The sequence below is a fragment of the Thamnophis elegans genome, chromosome 4 (assembly GCF_009769535.1).
Source record: "Thamnophis elegans isolate rThaEle1 chromosome 4, rThaEle1.pri, whole genome shotgun sequence".
Lineage (NCBI taxonomy): Eukaryota > Metazoa > Chordata > Lepidosauria > Squamata > Colubridae > Thamnophis > Thamnophis elegans.
In genome coordinates, this window is record NC_045544.1 from 34,822 (window position 1) to 61,756 (window position 26,935).

At 42.0% G+C, this 26,935-nt stretch overlaps 1 protein-coding gene across 1 annotated transcript; it reads left to right on the plus strand.

Moving 5' to 3' along the window:
- Positions 1-14,420: 14,420 nt before the first annotated feature.
- LOC116508478 (transmembrane protein 18-like) lies at positions 14,421-21,776 on the plus strand. The gene is given in 6 exon segments (XM_032217120.1): positions 14,421-14,668; positions 16,095-16,215; positions 17,867-17,921; positions 20,148-20,188; positions 20,191-20,240; positions 20,947-21,776. Coding segments are annotated over 6 exon segments (417 nt in total). The 5' UTR covers positions 14,421-14,617; the 3' UTR covers positions 21,046-21,776.
- The last annotated feature ends 5,159 nt before the right edge of the window (positions 21,777-26,935 follow it).

The window sequence follows — 26,935 nt, forward strand, 5'->3', positions numbered from 1 at the left end:
TATGGAGAGTGGGACCCAGGGGGACAATATACCATGGAGGAGGACCTTCTGCGGTACATCATCCCTGCAAAAATAAGACATTTTTTGAAAGATCCTGAGGACAATTTCCAACAATCTCAGGAGATTACAAAGCTAATGAATAGTAGTTTGGCTGCCCAAGACAGCTAGTCCTGTTTGGCTCATGCTCACACACTTCTCAAGGTAAGCACCACAGGGGATGAACTAACTCTGCCCCAGAAAGATGAGTGGATGTCTTGCAGCAGTACCCGAGGCCCTCTCCTTCCACCAAAGAAAGCAGCCTCACAGAGTCGCAACTGGGAAGGACCTGTGGCAGCAGGATTCTAACCATCTGCATGAAGCATCAATTTGTCTCCCCACTGAAGCCTTTTATCTATATACATAGAACTTGTATTTAAACTCCATATGGGCAGCAGCGAAGATGAGTGACAGGAGCTCAACATCATGCAGCGCTAGGGGCTCTTTTAATTGTTGGAGGAATTGGCCACTAGATACCTGCAGAACCCAAACCATTTGAAGCTAAGCCAATAGAACAACTTTTTTATGGTGCCCAGCTGGGCTTTTTCCAATTTTACCATTAGGACTTGTTCAATCCTTTGGAGGAGGAAATTGGACTGCAAATTGTAAAAACAATTAAATACCTAGGGATCTGATTGACAGCAAGGTTAGGCTATTCAACAATAAAGGAGGATAATTATTTTTAAAAAATGATGGAAAAAAACAAGATTTGGAAGATTGGAGGAAACAAACTAACATTGGTGGGCAAAATTGCCACAATCAAAATGAACATACTCCCAAAATGGCTATACCTCTTTCAAACAATTCCCATAAAACTAGATCAATTTTTTTTTAATGAACTAAGTAAAATAATTAAATTTGCATGGGAAGGGAAAAAACCCAAAATAAGTCTTAAATCACTATAGGATAACCAAACTAGAGGTGGCTTTGGACTCCCTGATTGGGAGTTATAGTATCACGCAGCTGCCTTGCTATGCATCAAAAAATGGGTACTCCTTACCAATAAAAGGATACTTACTCCAGAAGGATATGATTTACATACCGGGTGGGGCATAGATATTTTTGGGAGAGAAAAAGCACAAAATATTTGCATTTCCAAAGTCATACAATTAGAGGAGCATTATTACAAGTATGGAGGAAAATCAGGTTAAAGTATTATATTATGATACCGGGATGGCTATCGACTATGGAAGCAGTGATATATATTCAAACACATTAGACACAGCCAAGATGAGAAGATGTAACCAACTGCTAGATAATCAAGGTAATTGGAAAATGAATCAAGAACCGAAAGAACAGAGCATATTCATTGATTGGTGGCCATACTTACAATTACAGACAAGAGGAATTGAACAATTACCAATTGATAAGGTATTATAAGGTAGAGAGGATAAAGTTATAATCAAAATATATGCCTACTTATTAAATTTTGAAAGGAAAGAGGAAATAGTTAAAGGAAACATGATAGCTTGGACAAGGAATTTTGGCTATAGTATTCAATAAGGGGATTGGGAATAGTTGTGGACAAAAAATTACAAATTAACAATGTTGGCCTCATACAAAGTAAATTTATATAAAATGTTTTAACGTTGGCATCTAGCAACGGCAAGATTGGCAAAAATTTACCCAAATTTGAGCCCCCAATGCTGGAAATGTAAACACAAATATGGTTCATAATTCCACATGTGGTGGACTTGTCCGGAAGTGAGGAAATATTGGAATAAATTAAGAACCTGGTTGCAAGAAATAACAGGCCTTCAAATTCAATTTAAACTAGAGATGTTTTTGTTAGGGATAATTAGAGGAATGTTTCCAAAGGAAATTGATTATATAATAATACCTATACTGACAGTAGCAATAATATACGCTCAAAACTGGAAATTAGATAGCATACCTTCCAAAAACATAATTAAAAAAATAATGAACAGAAATGGTCAAATTAACTTTTAAACTGCAAGATAAAGAAGGTGTGTGTGTGTGTGTGTGTGTGTGTGTGTGTGTGTGTGTGTGTGTGTGTGTAAAATATAAGGTTATAGGAATTATAAATGTAAAGAGGAAATAGCAAATGTAAAATGAATGGAAAGTATGTATGACGATAAACAAAATGGGATATGCCTATGTCTTAGGATTGGGAAGAATGGATATAAATGTGCGTTTTTGTTTTGTTTCATAAAAAGCTTAATAAAAATTATATATAAAAAAGGACTTGTTCAATCCTACTGCATTTGCCCCAGCAGAAGATGCTGCAGACCCAATCAGCCAAAGAAGTTTGGCTGAAGAGTGTCTAGTAACTACATGCAAGATGGATGTTACTGTTATAAGCCAGAGGAAGAATTTGCTTCTGGTGGCTAATACTACATATTCGATTGGCTGAGCGAAGTTGACTGTTCTATTACACATTTTGGTGCTGTGAGCAACGTGTCCTAATGCAAGGCCAAGATTCACATCAGAAATGGAAACGTTATAAAGATCAACGAGCATTCCCATTGTCCCTCATCAGCAAATATGGAAATGGCAAGATTCATGACTGGGATGAGAGATTGAGCTAAAGAGCCACTGAAAGGAATATCCCAAGTTACTCCTACCTATCTGGCCAATGTGAGCCCAGGGGTCTATGTTGCCATACCTGCAAATTACAAGATTGCCAAAATAGTTTTTCACAGAGGTGAAACTAAATTCGGAAAGCACCTTCAGACCCAGACAGCTTGGATGACCTCGTATTACCCAAGGAATAAAAGATCTATTCACCAATAGTGTAGAAGACCCATTCTTGGCAATTTCAGGGAGGGATCTAGGAGGATCCCAATATTTGGCAGAAGTACTTATTTGTACATTCTACAGTCATCTGGTCATCTAGCACTTTTACAATTGCTTCCAAAATCTTTGCTAAGGTTTATGCGACCTTGCAAAGTACAAGGGTGTTATGCACTATATGAACTGGATGAAATTAGTGAACAAGACATTAGAAAATACTTAATAGAACAGAAACTTCAACTACTGCAACGTGCTCTACATGGGGCTGCCCTTGAAGAGCATTCGGAGACTTCAGCTTGTCCAGAATGCAGCTGCGCGAGCGATCATCGGTGCAACTCGGTTCACCCACGTAACATCTATCCTCCGCGAGCTGCACTGGCTGCCTATTGGTCTCCGGATACGCTTCAAGGCGCTAGTCGTCATTTATAAAGCCCTTCATGGTATTGGACCTGGGTACTTGAGAGACCGCCTGCTGCCAATTACCTCCCAAAGACCCGTCAGATCTCACAGGGTCGGCCTCCTCCGGGTTCCGTCCACCAGCCAATGCCACCTGGCTACTACCCGGGGGAGAGCTTTTTCTGTGGCTGCTCCGACCCTCTGGAACGAACTCCCCGTGGAGATTCGAACCCTCACCACCCTCCAGGCCTTCCACAAAGCCCTTAAAACCTGGCTGTTCCGACAGGCCTGGGGCTAAAGAGCTGTTGCCCCCGTCTCGAATGGTATGACTGTAGTGTGTTTTTAAATCATGTATTGTTATGTTTCGTCTTTTATTTTCTGTCTGTACCCCCCTTCCCTGATTTGAATTGTGAGCCGCCCTGAGTCCCCTTCGGGGGAAAAGGGCAGCATATAAATATAATAAAATCAAATCAATCAAATCAGCCTTGTCGGAGGAGATGAGAGATGCTTGATAAAGAAATCACCAAGAGGAATTGAAAAAGGCCATTCAAAAACAAAAAAACAATAAAGCACCTGGTCTGGATGGGCTTCCGTCGGAAATCTATAAAAAATTCCAAAACACTTTAGAAGACAAACTATTAGAATTATTTAATGAGGTACTACAAAAAGGCAAGGTCCCAAAATCCTGGGGGGAAGCTTTCATCACCCTAATAATACCAAAAGAAGAGGTGGATAACAGTAAAATTCAAAACTAGACACCTATATCCTTGCTAAACGCAGATTACAAAATTTTTATATCAATTTTGGTGGAAAGATTAAAAATAATATTAAATCAAAACATTCATTCGGATCAAAACGGTTTTCTCCCTAAAAGATACATTCGGAATAACACAAGAATAATAATTAACACTCTGGAATTCTATGAAGCAAGATCTGAGAAACAATTAGCATTAATTTTTGTCGATGCGCAGAAAGCATTCGATAATTTAGACTGGAAATTTTTAATTACACAACTAAAAATGATGAAATTTGGCGACAAATTTATTAAGATTATAGAAACCATATACTCACAGCAATCGGCAAATATCATAATTAATGGAGAACTGACGGAGAGGGTACAGATTGGAAAGGGTGTCAGACAAGGTTGTCCGCTTTCCCCATTATTATTTATTATGTCGCTAGAGGTACTCCTGAACCAGGTAAGACTAAATCAGGAAATTAGGGGTTTGACCATTAAAAAACAACAATATAAAACACAGGCCTTTGCGGATGACATGGTCTTTATTGTTGAAGACCCTCTAACCTCAGGACCGAAATTAATGAAAGACATTGAGGACTTTGGGCGTGTGGCCAGACTAAAAATAAGTAAGGAAAAAACAAAAATAATTATAAAAAACTTCCCCCAAAAACCGATAGAAGAACTAGAAAAAGTAATGGAAATTAAGGTAACCAAAAAAGTCAAATACTTAAGAGATTTGGCTATCCGCGAAATGTTCTTCCATAAAAGATAACTATAATTATTACGAAACATTCAAAAAGATTTTAAAAATTGGTCGAAGCTACAAATATCGTTGATGGGAAGAATCTCAGTAATTAAGATGAATGTCTTGCCAAAAATACTTTATTTATTTCAAACGGCACCGGTTAAATTAGGAGGAAAATTTTACAATGACTTGGATAAAACGGTACGAAACTTTGTGTGGAACGGCAAAAAGCCCAGAATTAAATATAAATATCTCCAAGATAAAAGAGCACAAGGTGGAATGGGTCTACCAGAATGGAAGACTTACCACCAAGCAGCAACAACAATGTGGATAAAGGAGTGGGTAACATTAACCAATAAAAGAATTCTAACTATAGGAGGTTACGACTTGCAATGGGGGTGGCACAATTATTTATGGAGTGAGGGAAACAAAGTCCACAGCTACTTTAAAAGACATATCTAAGAGGGGCACTGATAAATGATTGGCTTGAAATTAGAAGGAAATTCTATATCCAATTACCCAAATGGATATCCCCGACGGAAGCCCTGATATACCCAAATCTGATAAACTTCGACAAAAATGTCATTTATAAACAATTGTTAGATAACCAAAATAGATTAAACTCAAGGGAAAACTTGGCTGAAATGGGAATAAATATTGACTGGTGGCCATACTTTCAAATACAAAATAAGTAGAAATCAGATCTAGCACAATTTGGCTTCCAGGACAGGGACCAGGAATTGGATAAAATTCTAATAGGACCAGACGAGAAATTAATCTCGAAAATATATAATTGTTTGCTAACTCGAAAGATGGAAACAGAAAGAGTGAAAGAAGTCATGGTAACCTGGGCCCAGAATATTGGCCACACAATTAAGTTAGATGATTGGGAAAGGGTATGGGAGTGGAACTTGAAATTGACGATGTCAACGGCCTACAAAGAAAACGTATATAAAATGTTTTACCGCTGTCATCTCTCTCCGACAAGACTGGCAAAAATTTCCACAAAATCATCGGCCAAATGCTGGAAATGTAAAGTAACACTGGGCACATACTACCACATGTGGTTGGAAGTCATTCTTTTTTGGCTTTCCTTTTATTCCTTTCTTACACTTTCACCTTTTCTTTCCTTTGAGCCTTTTTTCAAATTTTTTTATTCGTTAACCCTTAGCTTTGAATTTTTTTGATGTATAAAGGATCAAATACTCAGTCATTATAATAATACATTCCTTAGAAAAATTATATCAAGATTTCCAATGAAATCCACTGGGAGACATCTCATCTAAGAAAGTGTTTATTGATAGAAGAGAATATTTGTAGCTCAGGATTAAACTGGGGGGGGGGGTCAGTAGCAGTAGTAGCAGTAGACTTATATACCGCTTCATAGGCCTTTCAGGCCTCTCTAAGCGGTTTACAGAGAGTCAGCATATCGCCCCCAACAACAATCTGGGTCCTCATTTTACCCACCTCGGAAGGATGGAAGGCTGAGTCAACCCTGAGCCGGTGAGATTTGAACCGCTGACCTGCTGATCTAGCAGTAGCCTGCAGTGCTGCATTTAACCACTGCGCCACCTTGGGTCCTTTGGTGCTCTATAAAGCTTGGTTTTCTTGCAGATGTTTCATTACCAAATTAGGTATCATCATCAGTACTAGAGTTTGCTCTTATTTTCATATACTGGTGGCTTATCCTGTTGCTTCAATGTTTTGATTGGTGCTGGGTCTCTACAGCCTCAGGCAGAGAAAGGCTATTATCTGCACCCCTCCCTCAAATGTTCTTTAAAATAGCGTCTCCCAGCATTCCTTTAGGAACCTCCAACATGCAGACTGTGGTTACTCATCTTAAGATGAATCTTCTTTACCTGGAGCTTCAAAATTTGCTGTTTGCTTGGAAGTTGTGTAGCTAAGTCAATCTACATTCAATGTACATCTGACTTTGGGGCAGTGGTGGGCTGCAGGCGGTATGCCCCGGTACGGGCACACTGGGGCCTACATGGAGCACCGGATACCATTCTGGTACATTGCTCCGGATATACCCCACCCACCCGAGCACCTTACCAGTCTTTTTAAGTCTTCGGTGCATCTACACATGACACATAGAGCCTGTGCGACGCTCCGCTGAGCAGCTGGAGCATCACAGAGGCGCTAAGACGCATGTGCACATTCATGTGAATACCGCTCTTTGGAGAAGAGAAAACGATTTAAAAACTCTGCCAATACTTGTGGGAATATACAAGGGCGGAAGAGCAGGTAAAGGAAACTATGCTAGCATGGAGTAGGAATTGGGTTATAAGAGATTTGGACAATTTGCAAGACTTATGGGAAAGAAATAGAGAGTTAACCCCAGCCACCTCGTGTAAAGAAAACGTATACAAGATGTTCTATAGGTGGCACATCCCACCCATAACATTAGCTAAAATTAATGAACACTCATCGCCAGGATGTTGGAAATGTAATGTTGTGCTAGAAACCTTTTACCATATGTGGTGGGAGTGCTCGGAAGCCAGGGCCTTTTGGCACCAGATAGGAAAATGGTTGGAAGAGATGTTAAATCAAAGGATAAAGTTGAGGCCAGAACTATTTCTATTAAGAGATCACAAAAGAAACCTAGCAAAGGTGGATTGTATTTAATGTTGCATATTTTAACAGCAGCAAGACTGGTCTTCGCACAGAACTGGAAAAACAAAGATTTCACCCAGAACAAGAAATAATAGACGTGTGCAGAAATGGACAGGCTGACTCTCGAGTTCAAAGACAAGGGTGAGACTTCAGAATACCATGAAATCTAGGACAAATGTAACGAGGGGAAAAGGTCAGGACAGAAAAACAGAACTCGAAAATATGGTATTAATATTGTACAATAGGTAGGAATTGGATATGTATATGTACTGATAGTAAATATAACAAAGGGGATTAATGGGTAGGTAATGTGACTGACTGCACGTGCCTATGGAACGGATATAAACTGTTATTGCTGCAAGATCAAAAAACTATGGAAATGACTGTCAGAAATGTTGCACTATGTCCAACGTTTTTACCTAATAAAAATGTTTTAAAAAAAGATAACAGAAACGTGATGAAATTAATAAAGGGGAGACACTTTTTCAATTTGGCGTTAAATGCAAAACAAGCAAAACTAACCAAAATGAAATGTTAAATTCAGAACAATGTGAGACAATGTAAAACGAAGGTCAGAATCTCACGAGGCCAGTTTGGATTTTTAAGAAAAATCCGAGGAAGTAAATTCTCGATTTAAAGATTTAGAGAAACAATTGAATGTTAGTGATGAGAGTACTTCACTGTCTACAAAATCTGGACATGGCGGACATAGTGAAGAGTAGGTGTCAAATACTGGAATTGATATTGGGCATCCTACTGAACACAGTAGAACTTGCTTCTGAATAAAAATGAGAGACCGCCTCCTGCCAATTACCTCCCTGCGACCAATAAGATCGCATAGATTAGGCCTCCTCCGAGTTCCATCCGCCAGTCAGTGCCGACTGGCAACTACACGGAGGAGAGCCTTTTCAGTAGTAGCTCCGACCCTTTGGAACGATCTCCCCGTGGAGATTCGTACCCTCACCACCGTCCAGACCTTCCGCACAGCCCTTAAGATCTGGCTAGCCCGTCAGGCCTGGGGACAAAGATTATGATCTGTCCCCACCCGAATGATGAATGTTGTTTACTATTTTACTCTTATGTATTGTTTGCGTTTATTGTCTTGTACCCTCCCTTCCCTATTTTATGTAAGCCGCCCTGAGTCCCCTCAGGGAAAAGGGCGGCCTATAAATATTAATAAAATCACTAAAAAAAAAATCACTAAAAAAAAATGAATAGGATTGAACTGAGCACATTCTGGTTAATACTCTACAATTTCTCAGTTAACCAGATATTTGATGCTGAGCAAACCAATTTAAATTATATACATTTTTGTGACTCTCTAGGACCGTGGCAGCAAATCTGTGGCATGTGTTTCAGAGGAGGCACTCAACGGTCCTCTCTGTGGTCATACACACCATCGGCCCAGGACAAGAGTTCACCAGAGTTTGTTACTTGGAAGCCAAAGGGACGCAGGGCCGGCTCCCCTCCCCCTCTCCACACCCCTGAGGACGTTTCTTTTACACATGCAAGAGATGTTTCTTCCATCAATGCACTGCTTTCAGGGGAATGAACCAGAATATTCTCTTCCATGCCTTCAGTAGCTACTATCCAAAGTGTAATTCTGATAGGAGCCGTGTTGCACCATCCCAGATGTAAGCTTACTGGGCTTGCTTGGACTACTTGCCAAAGCTTTATCCAACTAATACCTCAGACTCTGCAGGCCTGCTGCCTTATTAAAAGTCATGACAGTACAATTAAAAAGATTGAGCATGGATGGTTTTGTTTGGAAGGGTTGCCAGGAGAAAGTCTCTTCTCTCAAAAAAGAACATGGCAGCACAGCTGAGGTTTGCAAACCTCTGAAAAAATTAGGAAGACTTCTATGACATTGTCCTTTGGACAGAAGAGACCAAAGATGTGTGGCCATAATGGAGTGCCACATTTGACAAAACCCCAAACACAGCAGCCTATTAGGAACATTTCATACCAACCATCAAACTCATTGGTGGAGGGTTGATGATTTGGGCTTGCTTTACAGCCACAGGACCTTGGCACCTTGCAGTCATTGAGTCAGCCATGAACTCCTCAGTATATCAAAAATGTTCTAGAGTCAAATGTGAGGCCACCTGTCAAACAGCTAAAGCTTGGCTAATACTGGGTCATACAACAGGAAAATGATCCCAGCCATCAAATCTACAACAGAATGGCTGAAGAAGAATCGAGCTGTTGCAATAGGCCAGTCAATGTCCAGACCTCAACCCAACTGAAATGCTGTGGAAAGACCCTCAAGGGAGCTATGTATAATGAAATATCCCCCACCTCAATGAACTGAAGCATTTTCATCAAAATGGAACCAATCACCCTATTTCCCATAGAAATAATCCATTCAGTGGATTATGTGATTCCATATCAGCACTAATCAGTATTTTTTGTGCTGCTTTACAAGTTTATAAGAATTTACAGGAAAATAAGAATTTAATAGAATTAGAAATGCTAAATTCTAAACTATTTGAAATACTACCACATTGCAAGTGGATATTATACTTACACAGTTATTACCGCAAGCCAATGTTCTTGATAAGTGCCCTGAGTTGAGTCAGACGTTAAACAGTCCTCAATTCTCCACTCAGTTGTGTAAAGCAATTTAAAAAATGAAATGACAAGACTATCATTAGCAGTAGTTGCTGGGTTTACAGCTGCAGTTGCCAGTACCAGATTAATTTGTTCAATATTGACCCCTAAAAGGCAACAATTGTAACCTAAAGGCTGAATTTTATACCAACTGTGTATATAACATGAAATATTGACTTGTTCCAGCCTTAGAAACTGACTCTTCACCTTCTACCAGACACCTCACCCAGAACCTTGTCTGAGAAACTTATAACCATACTGTATTGTATAAATGTATTAAACATTTTTCAATTTTCCAAAAATCTCAAAGACAAAAATGCCTAAAATGAGAGGTATGCAGGATTGAAGCAGTAGAACGCAATGGTTAAATAGAAAATTTAGCCAAGTCCCCTCTGTAAGGAACAATGAAATTCAAAAATAAAATCCTTTATAGTATCAACCGTTAGGAATTAAGTCATGCTAAAACTGCACGTAGCCAGGAAGTTTGGCTGATAATGGCACATAAGCAAAGGGCGGGAAGGGGATTAATGTATTCCTAACCCCTTGGATGAGTTGTAACCCCGGAGGACCTATATCCCATGGAACCAAAGGGGAGGGAATGGGGCGTCGGATTAGGGTTGCGTATAAAATGTCTTGCTTTTGAATTCAGGGGTGTGGTTTTTGGCTTAGAACTTCCTGTTGAAGTCTCGTTGAGACCCACCACACTTTGCAAACTGCTTTTTAAATTTTATTTTGGATAACTAAAATTATTTTCTTACTAATCAGTTTGTTTTTGTGCGGAACTATTTCCAATACTTCTAATGAACTTGTATTTGCAGAACTCCAGCAATAAAAGATATACAGTAATAAAAGAGAATTTGATAACTAGACAGATTATTTGGGTATTAAAGTTTCTTTACCATGTGGAATGGGAAAAAAAAGGAATGATTACCCTTAAGATTAGTTGTTCTGTTTGCTTCACCTAACTAAAACAAATGAAACAGGATATTGGTACCATACCCCCTTTGTGGGGAGGTAAATGAGTAATGAATGTCCTGTCTCTGTTTTGGGAGATCGTGTATGAGGTCTACGTGACACAGGAAGGCCAGGTAGTACTTTAGGATGATCGATATGTTGGCTAAGAGTATAAAAGACTGTAAACAACTGCCCTTCGGGGTTCAGATTTTGCTTGGCCAATCACTACTGAACCTTTGCGCAAATAAACCTCTCCCTCTGACAAAGAGCTGGTCTGGTCTCATTTTCTGCTACAGTAACACATCCTATTGACAATTGTGTAAGAAAAAGACTGGTACCCTGGACTGCAAATTATACGTATTAAGATTTTTATCCCACCTTTATTATTTTAAAATAACTCAGGGCAATGAACACAAAATATTTCTTACTCATGCTTTCCCCACAAAAAATTAGATGAGTTGTTGAGGGAGTAACTGGGTCACAGCTTTCATATGCCCCCCAAAGCGGACTAGAACTCGTCTCTTGACTTCTAGGCCAGAACTTTACCATATTGGTTATTTAGGACACTTATATTAAAAGCAGCATATTTCATGTGCTCAGAATTTGAAAATCATATAGCAATCCTCTATTTGAATAAAATAGTTGAAATCTACATATCGTGAGTCAGAAGGAGTAAACTGTAGGGACAACAGAAACATTGTATCATGTTTTCTTCATTTAATGTTTGTATTCCATTTTATACAGATGGTTTTTCTATATAATGTTTTGTTGTTTATTCTGTTGCTTTGATATGACCTATTTGGCTAATTAACAATGTAATTCTTAGTATCAGATAGGTTTCCGGAAAAAGATGAAATTTTTTAGCAAAAAGTATAATGTTCTTTTGTAATCATTACAAACATTCCACTGAACCCGCTTATTAAAACAAAATTATGCTTTTTATCAAATTTCAATGCGAGTTTAGGTGGAATATGGAATAATTAAATACTTTGTACATAACCCATTATGCCCTTAATCTATATCCTTACAAAATAAATGAACTGTTTTAATACAAATACAGCATTTTAATATATGTAGTTGTGTGTAGATGTAGATTCACCTTCAGACATGTGATGTTATTTACTAAATTAAAAGGGGGGGTCTTTACAGGCTGCCATTGTGTTACTTTTATTGAATTTGTTACATTTTACTGCTTTATATTGGGAGCAGCCCAAAATCACTCTGGAATCAGGTTACCAAAATCAAAGAACATGCATGCCCCCCCCATTTATGGAAAAAACCCAAGTCAGTTTATTGGAAACGGAGAATCAGCATATTAAAGATCTCAGAAGGGAAAAACTAATTAAAAATAGGAAACGCAAGGGAAGATTTAGAGGGTGTTAGAAATAATCTTGATTTTTAACTAGACTTTTGGATGAGAGATTTTTTCCAAACTCCAAAGCTAGAGTATAAACCGATTGCTTGCTAGTAAATTGCCACCTAAGTTGGTGCAAGGAGGCAAAAGAACAACTATGATCTGAGCTAAAACTTCCTCAGGCAAACCACAATTTTTTCCAAGAGGTCATCTTCCTCACATTCCACTAATCGAGCATGAAGATGTTTTGTTAACAATTCTAAATGACTGTCTGAACAACCTTATCTTCAACTCAACACCTCCCCCCCCTCCTCCAATGAAGCAGCAGGAGGAATTTACCTTCAGCTGTTCTGATTTTAAAATGCTTTCCCCCCCCCTTCAACAATACTGTGCTTAAATGCCTTATTACAATGTGGTTAGTGATAGAATTGAGTGCTAGATCTAACCAGGTTTTATTTACGACTACTAGAGGCAAAGTGAACAATCCCCTTCTGGCTGCAATCTTCAGAACTATTTGAAGAAAAAGCTACACGATATGCCTTCTCTCCCCCCACTTGACATTTCAGATTTCTCTGAAGATAAAAAAGTACATTTCAGTTCAGATAGCAAACTGTTGTTGGAAGAAATATCCAGATTCCATCCAAGCCAGGATATAATGAAGCGGCAGAACCACCAACCATGTGAGGAGGTTCTGGGAGTTCAGAGTGGATGGGTTTTATACGGTCTATATTCCTATGGGTCATGGCTAGTTTTGTAGGCAAAAGGGGAAATATAAATTCTAGGCTTTTAAGTTAATTTTATCAACTTTTGGCTTGATTTGTGTTGCTTATCTGAAGTTCTTTCCTGACTCAGTCCTTCTGAATAGATTAACAAATCAGCATTCCTATAAACTGGCTTCAGTTTCTTCTTGGGGCAGGGAAACAGGCTGATTTCTGCCTCCCTTAAGGTCTTTTTCCCCCCATTTCTCCTTTAGGGGAAATATCCCATTCCCCCCCTTTGAATATCCCCAAAAATTTCATGGGGGGGGGGTGTATTCCACATTACTGAGCAAATTTTCCCGAGAGCAATTGGAATCACATTCGTCTTCAAACTAGCTTACTGCCAAACAGAGTTTGAAGAACTGCAGTCCAAGTGAGTTTAGCTAACAAGGTTGGAGCCCAAAGCCCTCAAATTGCAGGAATTGTGGACTGAGGTGGACTGTGGCTGGCGGGGGCCGAGAACGGTTCTCGTTATTCCTGCAGGCACAGCAACACTATAGCTAGAGACATTTTGTGCGCTTGGAGAGGCTGAGAATGTATCAGGTGTGTTTTACCTGAGCGCCTGATTGCAACAAGGCATTGTCAGTAAACTCTCACATGTTATTACTCAGGGTTTTATTAACTCCACAAGATCTCAGCTCCTTTTTGCTTTTAAAAATCGATGCCGCTAAGCAAAAGGAGGCAGAATTAGATGGGCAGAACAAAGCGTGTAGCCCACCCGTAAAGTTCAAGGAAGCTGCACTTAAAAATTCTTGTTCCTCTACATTAACTTTCCACTCGCAATAAATCAACACGGGCTGCTTTCAGAGGCGTCTTTCCCTGCCCTTTTTTCCTGGTCCCCCCCCCCCGGGCCTTTTCCACGGCTTTTCCCTTCGCTTCTGTTTCTGCAACGCCCGTCGGTGCCCTCGAGTGCTCGAATGGGATGCAGGGTAAAAGTCCCTGAAATGAGGGGCTGAGCGTTCAAGGCGCAGCTGCTGCTGCTGCCCGAACAACCTGCATTCATCTCTCCCCCCCCCCTCCACAAAAAAAAAAACAACCAAGCTCGATTTCTTTATAGCTTCCTGGCCTCCTTTCCTCCCAAGAGAGACGCCGTCGCAAAAGCGGTTCTGCCCTTCAAATTACAAGAGCGTTTTTCTCTCAGAGCTTCGTTTGCTTTCCTGCCCCTTCTCAACGCTTTCCTTTTCTCAGAGAAGCCGCCGCGCCTGTTCCCATTCCCCCCCTTCCCGCCCTTCTTTCAGCCACGGCAGACGCGCCCGGCGGGCCCTCCCGCCACCTTTAACGCCGCGCCACACCCGCCCAGCCCCCATTTATATAACCGTAGGCTAGCGAAATCTCGCGAGAAACAAGTCACTGCAGGCGTCGGGTGAGAGGGGGGATCCTTAGCTGGTCGGCTCTCGCGAGAATACCCATCCCACGTTCCCAAAGAGCTGCAGGTGAAAGTAGTTGCAACAAGCACTTCCGGCTTTCTCTCGGAACGGACCGCAGAGCGACGGCAAAGAAGTGGGGGGGGGGGGGGCGAGCCTTGGGCCGCGCGTGGAGCCAATTCCTCTCCTGTGGCTCACAGTCAGCCTCCGTCCGTCCCTCACCGGCACACTCGGCTGAGGCGCGTTCGGCTGAGGCGGAGGCGGAGGAGGAGGAGGGATTCTTCCCAAATCATGGAGCCCCCAGGGCGCCTGCCGGGGATCGGGGTCACCAGGGTCCTCACGGTAATTCCTGGCCGCGGAGCCTTTGCTGGAAGGGTGCGGGGCGACCGGCTCTTGCCAGGCTGAGCCACGACCATCCCGCGGGTGGACCCCTTCCCTAGTTGGAGCCAGAGGAGAAGGAGCTCTGCGGTTTATGGGGAGGCGGGGGGGGGGGGAACCAGCCCTTTGCAATGAAAAGCGGCGTGTGTGTGTGTGGGGGGGGGCGGTTGTTCTTCGACCCTGCAGGGGGGGGAGGGGGAGGGGGGGTGCGGGGGAGTTTGCAGCTGCCCAGAGGTTGGGGGGGTGGGGAGGCTTAAGGGTTTTTTTTGGGGGGGGGTCCAGAGAATCCCGAGTGGGGGGGGGGGAGGACCGTCCGCTTTGCCAGCGAGTCAGGCTGAGCTCGCCGTCTCTCCCAACTGCCGGCTCCCCGTGTGGTTTCAGGAAGAAATCGGGGCGACCGATAAGCCACGGCAGGCAACTTGTCATCTGGCCCCCAAGTGCAGTCGTTATTGCGTGGGCGTCTGCGTGGGTAAAAAGCAGGACGACGGGGGGGGGGGGGTGCGATTATAGTAGTTTTTGCCATGCGATGCGATGAGCAGCTGGAGAGATCTGGGTAGCCAGGCAGGTAGAGACAGTCCGCAATTTACAACCGTTTATTTAGTGACTGTTTGAAGTTTGCAAAGGCACCGAAAGTGACTTATAACCATTTTTCCCACATGGGACCATCGCATCACCTCCGTGGTCTAGTGCGGGTTTCTAGAGAGAGATGAGAGAGAAAAGGGGAGAGAAAAGGAGAAATGAGAAAATGATGGATGAGAATGAGAGAGAGGGAAAAGAGGGAAACAAATGAGGAAAAAGGAGGGGGGAGAAAAAGAAAAAGGGAGGAGAAAGAGAAAAGGGGGGAGAGAAATGAGGAAAACGATGGAGGAAGAGAATGAGAGAGGAAAGAAACAAATGAAAGACAAATGAGAGGGAAACAATGAGAGAGAGAAGGGGGAGAGGAAGGAAAAAGAAACGAGAGAGAAACGGGCGGAGAGAAATGAGAAAATGATGGAGGGAGAGAATGAGAGAGGAAAGGAGGAAACAAATGAAGAAATGAGAGAGGGAAGCAAATGAGAGAGAGAAGGGGGGAGAGGAATATGAACAATAAGAGAGAAAGGCGGGAGAGAGAGAAATGAGAAAATGATGGAGGGAGAGAATGAGAGGAAAAAGAAACAATTGAGAGAGAGGAAGGGGGGGGGAGGCAACCCTTTCTTTGTTCCTTTGTTCCTGAACATTTGACTCTTGTTGAGGGGGGGGGGGATATAAGGCGGACCTAGGATTCTCATGGGCTGCAGATTGCATTCATTCAGTATATTTGTAAACATAGATGTGGTTGGAAACTTTTGTCAGCGAATGGTTCTCATCTGCAATTATAATTCTGATAAATTTATCTTCGTTTTTTTCATAGGACACGGATTGGTCTGAACCCTGGATTTTAACTCTAGTGTTTTTCCACATAGTCTGCTTATGTTTTACTTACCTTTCATTGCAGCATTATCGTTTCCAAATAGGACTTTTTCTGTCTCTCAGTAAGTATTATGTGAAGTATTTCTATGGACATAGTTGTTCTCTGATAGACTATGAGACATGTTTTAAGGGTCATGTATGAATGTTTTTCACTTGTTAAGAATGCTTAGACTATAAAGTCACACTAAGCCATGGTTTATAGAATAAAACACAGTTGGCTAAATTCATGCAATATACTAACCAGGGTTTATAAACCCCGTATTTGGACTTATTGGATATACGAAACCACACCAAGCACTATAGTATTATTCAAAGGGATACTGTAATTTCTTTCCATTGAATGGCCACACTGGTATTTTGTGGCATGAGGATAGCTGTGGGTTGACTAGGGCAGTACCACCAAATGGGCTCAATTGGGGTAAGAAATAGAAATGTTTAATGGATTAAATGGAAAAAATATGTTTTATGACTTAAAGTCTTTTAAATTCCTTCATAGTCTGTTTTTTTTTTCCTTAAGTGCAGAATTTTTTGCTCTGTCCATTCTGAAGAGTATATGGAGGTCACATATTATTCGGTCCTTTTGATTAGAGCAATGAGTTAGCCCAGGAGAGACTTTAATTTTAGTTAAGGTTCTGGCAGGAATATTTATATGATACTATTCAACTCATGAGGGGAAATCGGGAGTTAGGTTCACTAGTTCTTGCCCATAGTGCTCTCTGCTGTTGGCAGAGGGGATATGAATGAGAATTAGCTCCTGAGTGTTTCCTTGGAATCTATACTCTGTAGGATAGTATGGATTGTTTCTATATTGGATGAATAAAAGAATTTCTATCCTGAGTTTATGAGTTATGTGGTCTTGATATAATAATAAATGTAAAAATTCTAAAACTTCTAAAAAAGATACAGAATGTTTCCACTAGTTTAAATCAAATCAGTAATAGGGCTGGGAGTCTTGTATATTAAAAAGCTTTAGTAGGAAAGACCATCCACCATGTAATAATCCTTGATTTTAAAATGAGGAACTGTCCTCTAGATATTGTTGAATGTTAGCTGACATTTTCTCTTACTGTGGAATATTGCTAAATAGAGCGCTTCGAAATTTCATTCTACACGTGTCCCACACAGGCCTTGACTGCTCTCCAACACCCTCCAACCACACTACCAAGCATGTTTAGGTTAAATTTAAAAATCGGGAATAGGAACAGTGTCTTTCCAGAAGCTCCCAATTCCCATTCCTATTCTAACTATCCTCAAATCAGAAGAGTATTGAAAACATTATTATCCTTACCAGGGATGCTGTAACATTGCTGATTCACTTTCAGCTGCTGCTCCTACTTGGGCATGTGAAGTAATTTTGGGATTGAGGCATGCAAAACCTGCACTTCTGTTTACAACCACTTGCCATTTAGCAATTACCTTAGTTACCAACCATTTACAAATTGTTAGCCCTGTGAAGTAGTCCAGCCAAGAAGCAAAACCAGGAGTTCTACCCTGTCTTCATTGTAAGTTTACATTAGCAAAATCTTCCAAGACTGAAAGTATTTCTCCAGGCCTTTCCTTTTGCTGTCTGGGAAACTAGGGAGGGCCCTTGTGAAATGCTTTCCTTGCCAGCCTTTCTTCTGTGTGGCACACATTTTATATGCTAGTTGTCCAATCGGTTGTAATGATGATTTAGTATCCTTTAACAATCTGCAATTGTACTTGTCTTTCTAGTAATCCTGGTATTCTCTGCAGAATACATAAATGAAGCAGCTGCTGCAAACTGGAGGTAGCTACATTATTTTTACTGTGTGTGTTTGTGTATACATACATACATACATACATACATGCCATGTATTTATGACTGCTGCAGTAGCCCAGGGTCATGTGATCACTTTTTTCAACCTCCCGACAAGCAAAATTAATCAGGAAGCCAGATTCACTTAACCATGTTACTAATTTAACAATTGCAGTGATTCACTTAACAGCTGTGGCAAGAAAACTCATGAAATGCCACAGAACTCACTTAACAACTCTTTTGCTTAGCAACAAAAATTTTGGCCTCAATTATGGTTATAAGTCGAGGGCTAAATGTATATGTTTTCCAAGTATAATTGGATTGCAACTCCCATCTTCTATTACCATTGGCCATTTTACCAAGGACTGATAGGAAATTGAACTTGGCAACAGTGTGTTATATTCCACCCACCTCTGGCAGAAATGATTCAGTTCCTTTAAATGCCGCATGCCAAATGCCCTAACAATCGGGAGACCGGAGCATGTGCCTAATTTTCAGTGAGATTCAGTGTGCTTCACATTAAACCTTTTTGTTCAACCGTATAATCTGTAAACTTTCCCTTTCGAGTAAATGTTTTCATGCTGGGAAACATCAGTGTCTTCCATATAGCATGTGTGGATTTGGGGTGGGTTTTTTAAAAAAAAATCTTTAAAACAAAAGAAAATCTATGACTTGGCAAGAAGAAGCTGAAAAATTATAGGTTTTTCCCATTGGACGTTGAGAAAGTTTGCCATACTAAATAGATTTGAATTTCCTTTGGAATTCATAAAATAGATTAAGATATTATATGAATCAGCCACATCTAAAGAGAATGAGAATTTTTCTCCTACTTTTCCACTGTTTAGAGAAAAAAAGACAGTGTCCACTTTCACCATGTTTTTTACTACCTGCGTGGAATCCTTGACTTGTGTTTTTAAACAACTTGAAAAGATCCATGGAGTAGTACATAAATCAGTTGAACACAAATTGGTTTATTTGCAGATAAGATTTTACTTTTAAATTTATAATACTAGTCCACCGTTGAGGCAAAAAATCGGTGCTTTTAATAGAAAAGCAGCATTGTTCAAGTTGGAACTGATGCCTATAGATTGAAATTTGGTTACCCATCAGTTTAAAAAGTCATCAATTATTTATATTTGTACTGAATCTATTAACTATTCGGTATGTCTACGCTAAAAAAAAATCTCAGCAACATTTAAAATAAGTAAAATATGGAGAGGAGTTTCTTCAGGTATTAATAAATGAGAGTCATCCTGGTTCCCTTTGGGGAAAGGCATACACTCTCAAATATTGTTCCCAGATTAATTTATAATGTGAAAGGAATCCCAGTTTATATATCTACAAAATAGTTCAGAAAATACTCCCTTTGCTTAGGAAATTTCTATGGGATTCTTCAGTTGGGAGAATGTCTTTACAGAAAATTTCAATTACCAGTTAACGAGTGAGGATTCAGTTTCCTGAATCTGGAGCCTATTGTCAGATATTAAATATTGGAAGCCAACAATTGGTGTTAATTGGAAAAATAAATGTATGATCCCTTTCACTTAATGGATTAAGGACTTGATTGCACTTGCCACTTACCAGTAGTTTGCCTATACATATAACTTTATATGGACAAATATAATGAAATAGACCAATTTATACAGCATGCCAAAACATAGTTATAAAAATGCATTAAAATATTCATGCAGCTGAATAATAATCACACTAGACATCATTACTACTGCCAAATTGATATACTTTTTCTTTTGTTGTTTTTTCCCCACTTTTTTAAAAAAGTTTTTTTTCTCTTCATTTTTGTATTTTTAACTTTGGGTTTTTTCCTGGGTTGTTTTTTTTTAATCTATACTGTAAAAGCCATAAAACAATATATGTTTAACAAGGTAGGTTTTCCTTCCTTTCCAGCTGCTACCTTGTGCCCAACGTTTGTGTAATTGGGCTTCCTGAAACGAATAATCCTAAACTCAACAGCAGGAGCAGCACTGAAAACATGATTCTAAGATTGCATTTATTTGAACACTCTGCCATCTTAAATCAAGCCAAGTGCTCAGGGGTAGCCAGCAAAATAAAAACTGGCATAAAGCAAAACAAGTTTCAAACTTTTTGTATTTTAAAGTCCATTTGGAATGCAGCCTTTAGTCTGCCTGTGTCACTGTTGTCTTTTATGGAGTTGGTTTTCACCAAGGATGCTTATTTTAATTTTTTGCTCCTTTACAGATTCTTCTCAAAGCACCAGTACTTTGATTCTCAAGGAATGTTTATTCATTAGTGTTTTCAGTACCATTACTCCTAAACGCCATCCTCATAGTGGTAAGCACCAATCTCTTTCTTTCAAATGTTGATATCAAGTCAAAATGCAAAAGGAACCAGAAAAAGATTGTTTTATTATAGACCATTCCTATTTATGATGTCTGGTGATACTTTCATAATGTTTGATGCTCAGGCATTTATTAGTAGCTATTATAATGTAAATAACATCACTTTAGTGACATCTTGACACACGTGTGACATCAATTACTCAACTGGTAACCCTTTTGAACCACTAAGCATGTTAGTAATGGAAACCAGCAATACCATCCTTTCAAAGAACATTAAATTATTTGCATGCGAGAAGTTCACTAGAAAACCTAAGAAGAATCAGGAATTCGCCCCTCTTGTAGAGGCTTATACGAATTAAAATATCTCTGTAATCTGTAAAATCCTAAGTAGTGAGGTGATTGAGGTAGATAGAACTAGAAAGTGGGGTGTTTTTTTTTTTTGAGGAAACAAAGGCCGTGTGACTTAGGATGATTTTGCTGTTTATTCACTACCATTTTCGTAACATTCTGTATTTTTAATGAGGTTTTGTTCTCATTTGGAAAAAATTGACAGTACTTCAAATATTGGGCTTTACCAAGCTTGATAGCATCTTCTCTTAATGTCTGGAGATTTGGATTGCATAAAGAGAGGCCCCCGGAGAAATGAGAACACAATTAGGAATTGAATTTCACATGTCATAATTTGTTTTGCTTTTCAGATTGCTTGGGTTTATAAAACAGTGAAAGTAATGACGGAACTAAAGACAATACAGCAGAAAGGAAAGCAAGGAGAGAAAATAAGAAAAGTCAATGAATAAGTGCATCTTTGTAACTGGTTATGTTACCAACTATTCTGTCACCCTTATTAACTTGAGGTTGGAAGTTAGGGATTTTTACATTCCTTTATAAATGGTCTTATGTTCTCACAGTTCTATGAGAAAAAAATCATGTCCATTTTGAGGCCCATTGTTAGAGCAATTCTTATATGGCATTTTGCTATATAGACTACTATTTCATTCTGAACCAGTCATAAGGCATCTCATACGTTTATTAGAATTCTCTAACGTACTGTTTTATCACAGCTCAATACAGGGGTTGTTCATGGTTTTATCATGATGTGCATCAAATATGCCAAAATGAACAAGTAAATTTTAATAAGTACCAGTTCATAAAACTGGTTAGCTACATAATTGCCACTCACGACTAATTTCCATTTAGGAATTATCATAGCATATAACAAATAGTTTATACATGTTCATGATACAAAAGTAATTATTGTTGGTACAAACTTCAATAAAACAAAAGTGATAAAATGTGCATTGTGACATGAGGCAAATCCTTCCCAATATCAGTTATATATAATACGTGCCTTTGTCTCCCTCCATTTTGTGAAGGCCGAGGCTAAATCTGCTTGCTTGTAAATTTGTCGGACTTTGGGGACGTCTTATTCAAACTTTTATATGAGAAGAGTAATTTAATCATGTGGGTTGCTGTGTTTGTCATATGATGAACTTGTTCCTGTTTTTTTAATTAAATGCTTATGGGTTCATCGGGCTCTTATCATTTTTCAGATTCTTGCAAATACTTTTTACAAGAGAATCAAAAGTCCTGGATCTGAAGTGGATACAGAGATTAAAAGAGAATTAATTGTAAACTTGGTGCTAGTGATACCACCAGATTCAATCCAGTCTTGCGAGAGGAATGTTCTCTCCTGCTTTGGACAAACTGGTAACGAAAGGCTTACCGTATTTTCACGCAAATAACCCGCCCACGCAAATAACCCGCAGGTTTTCAAGATTTATGTAAAAAGTTTTTATACACCCCGCCTTCTTATATAACCCGCAGTCACAGCACGTCCCTTCCCGATCTCAGCAGTTTCCCTCCCCAGCTCGCCCAGGCTTTCTCCTCCGTTCCCGCCCTCCCGTCCCTTCCACCATCACAGCAGTTTCCCTCCCCAGCTCGCCCAGGCTTTCTCCTCCGTTCCCGCCTCCCGTCCCTCCTGCCGGACTTCCAAGCCAGAGAATGCAAGGAGCTGCTGAACTGGCGGCGAAGCAGAATCCGGGCTGCCGAGCACCGCCTGCGCTTCCTCTCGCCTCCTGCTTCTTCCTGGTCGCTTCGCCCATAGCCAGGGGCGGGGTTTTCACGAAGGCATCCCGAAACCCAAGCAGGAAAAGGGAGGAAAAGGAGCCCGAGCCGTCGAGCCAAGTCTCCCCCAGCCCTTTCCAGTCTGGTTGCACGTGCCCCCGATGGAGAACGGGGAGCCGAGGTAAAGCTGCCTCCCAATTCCTCGAACTCCCTCGGCATCCCGGGAGCGTCGCCTCTGCCGTTCATCCGCTAAACTCACAGGCTGCCTTTCAGAAATAATAGTATTCTGTCAGGGTGGAAAACATTAGGCCAGCGCAAAGGGCGCCCGCTGATCTGCATCCCAGCCCACTGCCGCGAGGAAAGTGGTGGTCCCAAGCTCTCCCTTTAGTTAATCTGTGTAAAATATTTTCCGTATACCCCGCCCACTTTTATACCCCGCGGGGGGCGTGCTGTGTAGGTGAAACACACATTACCCGCGGGTTATATGCGTGAAAATACGGGTATCAAACGGGGGTGGGGTGGGGAGGTTGAAATATTTGTTAATAGAAGAAGAAACTCAACAGCCTGGCGGTTTCTCTTAGTTTTGATCCTATAATCCTCAAATGTACTTTGATATTTGTTTTTGAATATTTACAAGGGTCTGGCAAACTTGTATGCCTTATCAAAATAATAATAATATCCAAAATAGGAGAAAGGAGTGTAATTAGGAAGGCAGGAAAACCCCAGTGTCAGGTATTATTTTCATTCGTGTGTGTCTGTGTGTGTGTGTCAGAGAGAGACAGACAGACAGACAGACACGGGGGTGTGGGGGGGATCTTCATATCCATCCATTTGGAGCGGGAAAGCAGTTCATAGAGGCAAACTGAAAATAGCTGAGATTTTGGAAGTAGTTGTCTTCTCTGTCCTACAGTTTGATGGGGCTGTAAACATTTGCTTTTCCAATTCTGAAAGTGCTGTGAGGGAAGGTATTTTTCTCATATTGTTTAAATAATATTTTTTTAAAAAGGAGTTTTGCCATTTGTGCACAAAATCATTTTAAAACACAGCAGTTTGGATTCAAAGTCAGAGAATCAGAAGGATTTCTTCTTTTCCTGAAATTGTTTTCAAGGTCTATTAAATATAATTTTCAGTTCAGTGAAGCTAATTCTTTAGATTGTAGCTTTGGAAGGTAAAGATTTATTAGGGAATCTGGTAGGTAATGTTCAATTAGAGATAAAAGCTTTCAGAAAGAAGGCAAGATAAATGAAAAATAGTTATGCAATATGAGGTTATACAGGCAGTCCTCAACTTACGACCACAACTGAGCCCAAATTTTCTGTTGTTAAGTGAGGCATTTGTTAAGTGGAGGACAGCATGGAGGGAAATGGCGGCGCTAAACAGCTGACCCACAGCATTACATCTTTACATCCTCCTTTCTGGCCAGCCTGTTGACTTTGCTGGAGCTGAGTGATTGTGACTGTGACTGTGAGCCCTGTTGATTAGTGAGCTGAGAGGGGTTAATTTTTAATTTAGTTGTTCATTTGAAAGAAGGGGCTGTCGGAGGCTGCATTGAAACTGCGGATTGAATGGTTGTGTTTGCTACCGTCCTAGACGCCCCCCCCCCCCCCCTCGGATCTATCTTTGCTCACTTTACTATCTGTTACCTACTTTATTATTTATTATCTACTGCCTTCTCCTGCGGCCCTAGGAAAGACCTGGCCGTCCTAGGTTAACTGGTGTACTTCCCGGGCAGGGAAGAGGACAATCTTTGAACTGGGCTCTGCGTCGTTGTAGCCCCCCCCCCGGACTTTGCTCCCTGCTTACTTAACCATTAGGAGGAGTAGGACTGTGGCTTAGCTGGCAGGGAGCGATAGAGGATGGTGGCTGCAGTGACGAGGACTGAGCCTCGAAAACACCAGCATTTTTCCCTCCATCTGCAAGAGTGGCACAAGTCAGCCTCGAACCTTGGTCTCCTACATTGGGGCCCTTATCTATCTTTGGGAAAGAGACTTTTGAATATACAGCCCACTAACCTCCACCAGCGGGGTAAGACTACATGGTTGCCGTTTACGAACTTTGGAGCTCCACATTCAATCTTGCTTGTATACAGCCACCTTATAGATTATGCACGTTTGATTTGGTGGCCAAGGACATCTCTCCAGGACATAATAAGGGAGAGGAGCAGGTCACCGCTTCCTCCACTGTTTCTATATTACTATATATTATAACTGCGCAATTTTAAATAGTATGTTGAGTGTATGGGAGTTGGTTGGAATTGAATGAATGGCCCACTTTTAGTAATTGTTACTTTTGTATTTTTATATGTTTTAAATTTTACGTGGGAATTGTTAGTGTGGATAAATGAGAATGTTTGACTCGGAGGACCTGCTGGGGAAGGCGGGGGGTACCGGGGTGGTTGGGGGGACCATGGCCACGGGAGTGGGCCGGAGCATAGCGGTCATGACAGGGAGAGGCAGATATGGCGGGGACTTTAGGGCTGGCCATTACCGGGGAAGGAGGGTTCGCTACATCACAGAGATCCCTCCTTCCGGCCCTATGAGTCCCACTCCAAGACCAGATGGCGCGAGCAGTCAGGACCCTGGTCTCAGGCTGTTGTCGCTAAATGCCAGGTCTGTTGTTCAGAAAGCTCCCCTCGTCCGGGACTTAATTGTTGACGAGAGGGCAGACCTGGCATGTATTACTGAAACCTGGCTGGGCACAGAAGGAGGAGTCCCCCTTGTAGAGCTGTGCCCAGAGGGATTTCAGGTGCTTCATCAGCCGAGAGCCCAGGGAAGGGGGTGGCGGTGTGGCTATTGTAATCCGGGAGTCTCTGTTACCTCGTAGGGTCCCTGCTCCGGAGCTTGTCGGGTGTGAGTCCCTGCTGATAAAGTTGGACCTCAAGGGTCAAGTGGGTTTGCTGCTAACGTACCTGCCTCCCAACTGCGTTGCAGCATCCCTCCCCTCGCTCCTCGAGTCAGTAGCCGAGCTGGCAGTTGAGTTCCCCAGGCTTATAGTTCTGGGGGATTTCAATTTGCCATCGCTCGGTGAACGCTCTGATGGGGCGCAGGAGTTCATGGCTTCCATGACAGCCATGGGCTTGACCCAAGTAATTCGGGGCCCAACCCATGCAGCGGGTCACATGCTCGACCTCGTATTCCTCTCGGAGCAGTGGATGTGTGATCTTGGTCTGAGGGGTAATGAGATCATACCCCTGTCGTGGTCAGACCACTGCCTACTGAGGCTTGACTTCCGGAGGCCAAACCCCCACCGTAGGGAGGAGGAACCGACCAGGTGGTTCCGCCCCAGGCGACTTATGGACCCGTTGAGGTTCCAGACGGAGCTTGGGGTTATTCCTGATACTCTCGCCCACAGTTCGGCGGAGACTCTGGCTGCCACCTGGTATTCGGCGGCGTCGGAGTCTCTTGACCGGATTGCGCCACTACGGCCCCTCCGGGTCAGTGGATCCCGGAGGCCTCCTTGGTTTACCGAGGAGCTCCGGGAGAAGAAACGCCGGAGGAGATGCCTAGAGCACCTGTGGAGGTCCGATAAGTCCGAGTCGAACCGAGCACTTTTAACTACCTGCACCAAGGACTATGTCCGAGCACTAAGAACTGCAAAAAGATCATACATCTCTGCCTTGGTTGCGTCCGCCGAGTCACGCCCAGCCGCCCTGTTTAGGATAACCCGCTCCCTCCTCAATAGGAGGGATGCGGGAGACCCCTTGCAGGGTAGAGCTGAGGACTATGCTCAATTCTTGGCGGACAAAGTAGCTCGGTTTCGATCGGACTTGGACTCCACCGCAGTAGATCCAGCCGAGACACAGGAGGACCACTTGCCACACCATCTCTGGGTTGAGTTCCGGATGTTGCCTCTGGGGATGTGGACAAGGCCATTCGAGCTGTAAGTGCCTCCACTTGTATTCTGGACCCGTGTCCCTCCTGGCTGGTTGCCAACAGCAGGGAGGTGACACATGGCTGGATCCAGGCGGTTGTGACCGCCTCCCTTTGGGAGGGGCACTTCCCCGCCGTACTTAAAACGGCGGTGGTGAGACCCCTCCTGAAGAAACCATCCTTAGATCCAGCCATCCTAAACAACTTTCGTCCTGTCTCCAACCTCCCCTTTATCGGGAAGGTTGTTGAGAAGGTGGTGGCCTTCCAGCTTCAACGGGCCTTGGAGGAAGCTAGTTATCTTGACCCCTTCCAGTCCGGCTTCAGACCTGGTTACAGCACAGAAACCGCTTTGGTCGCATTGACCGATGATCTCTGGAGGGCCAGAGATGGAGGCTATGCGTCCATCCTGGTTCTCCTTGACCTCTCAGCGGCTTTCGATACCATCGACCATGGTATCCTTCTGCGACGTCTGTGGGAGTGGGAGGCACTGTTTTACGGTGGTTCTCCTCCTACCTCTCGGACAGGTCGCAGTCGGTGTTGGTCGGGGGGCATAGATCGTCCCTGAGGCCCCTAACATGTGGGGTGCCGCAGGGTTCGGTCTTATCCCCCCTACTATTTAACATATACATGAAACCGCTGGGCGAGATCATTCGGAGGCACGGGATAAAATACCACCAATATGCGGACGATACGCAACTGTATCTGTCCGCCCCGTGCCAACTCAATGAAGCGGTGGACGTGATGAACCAGGGTC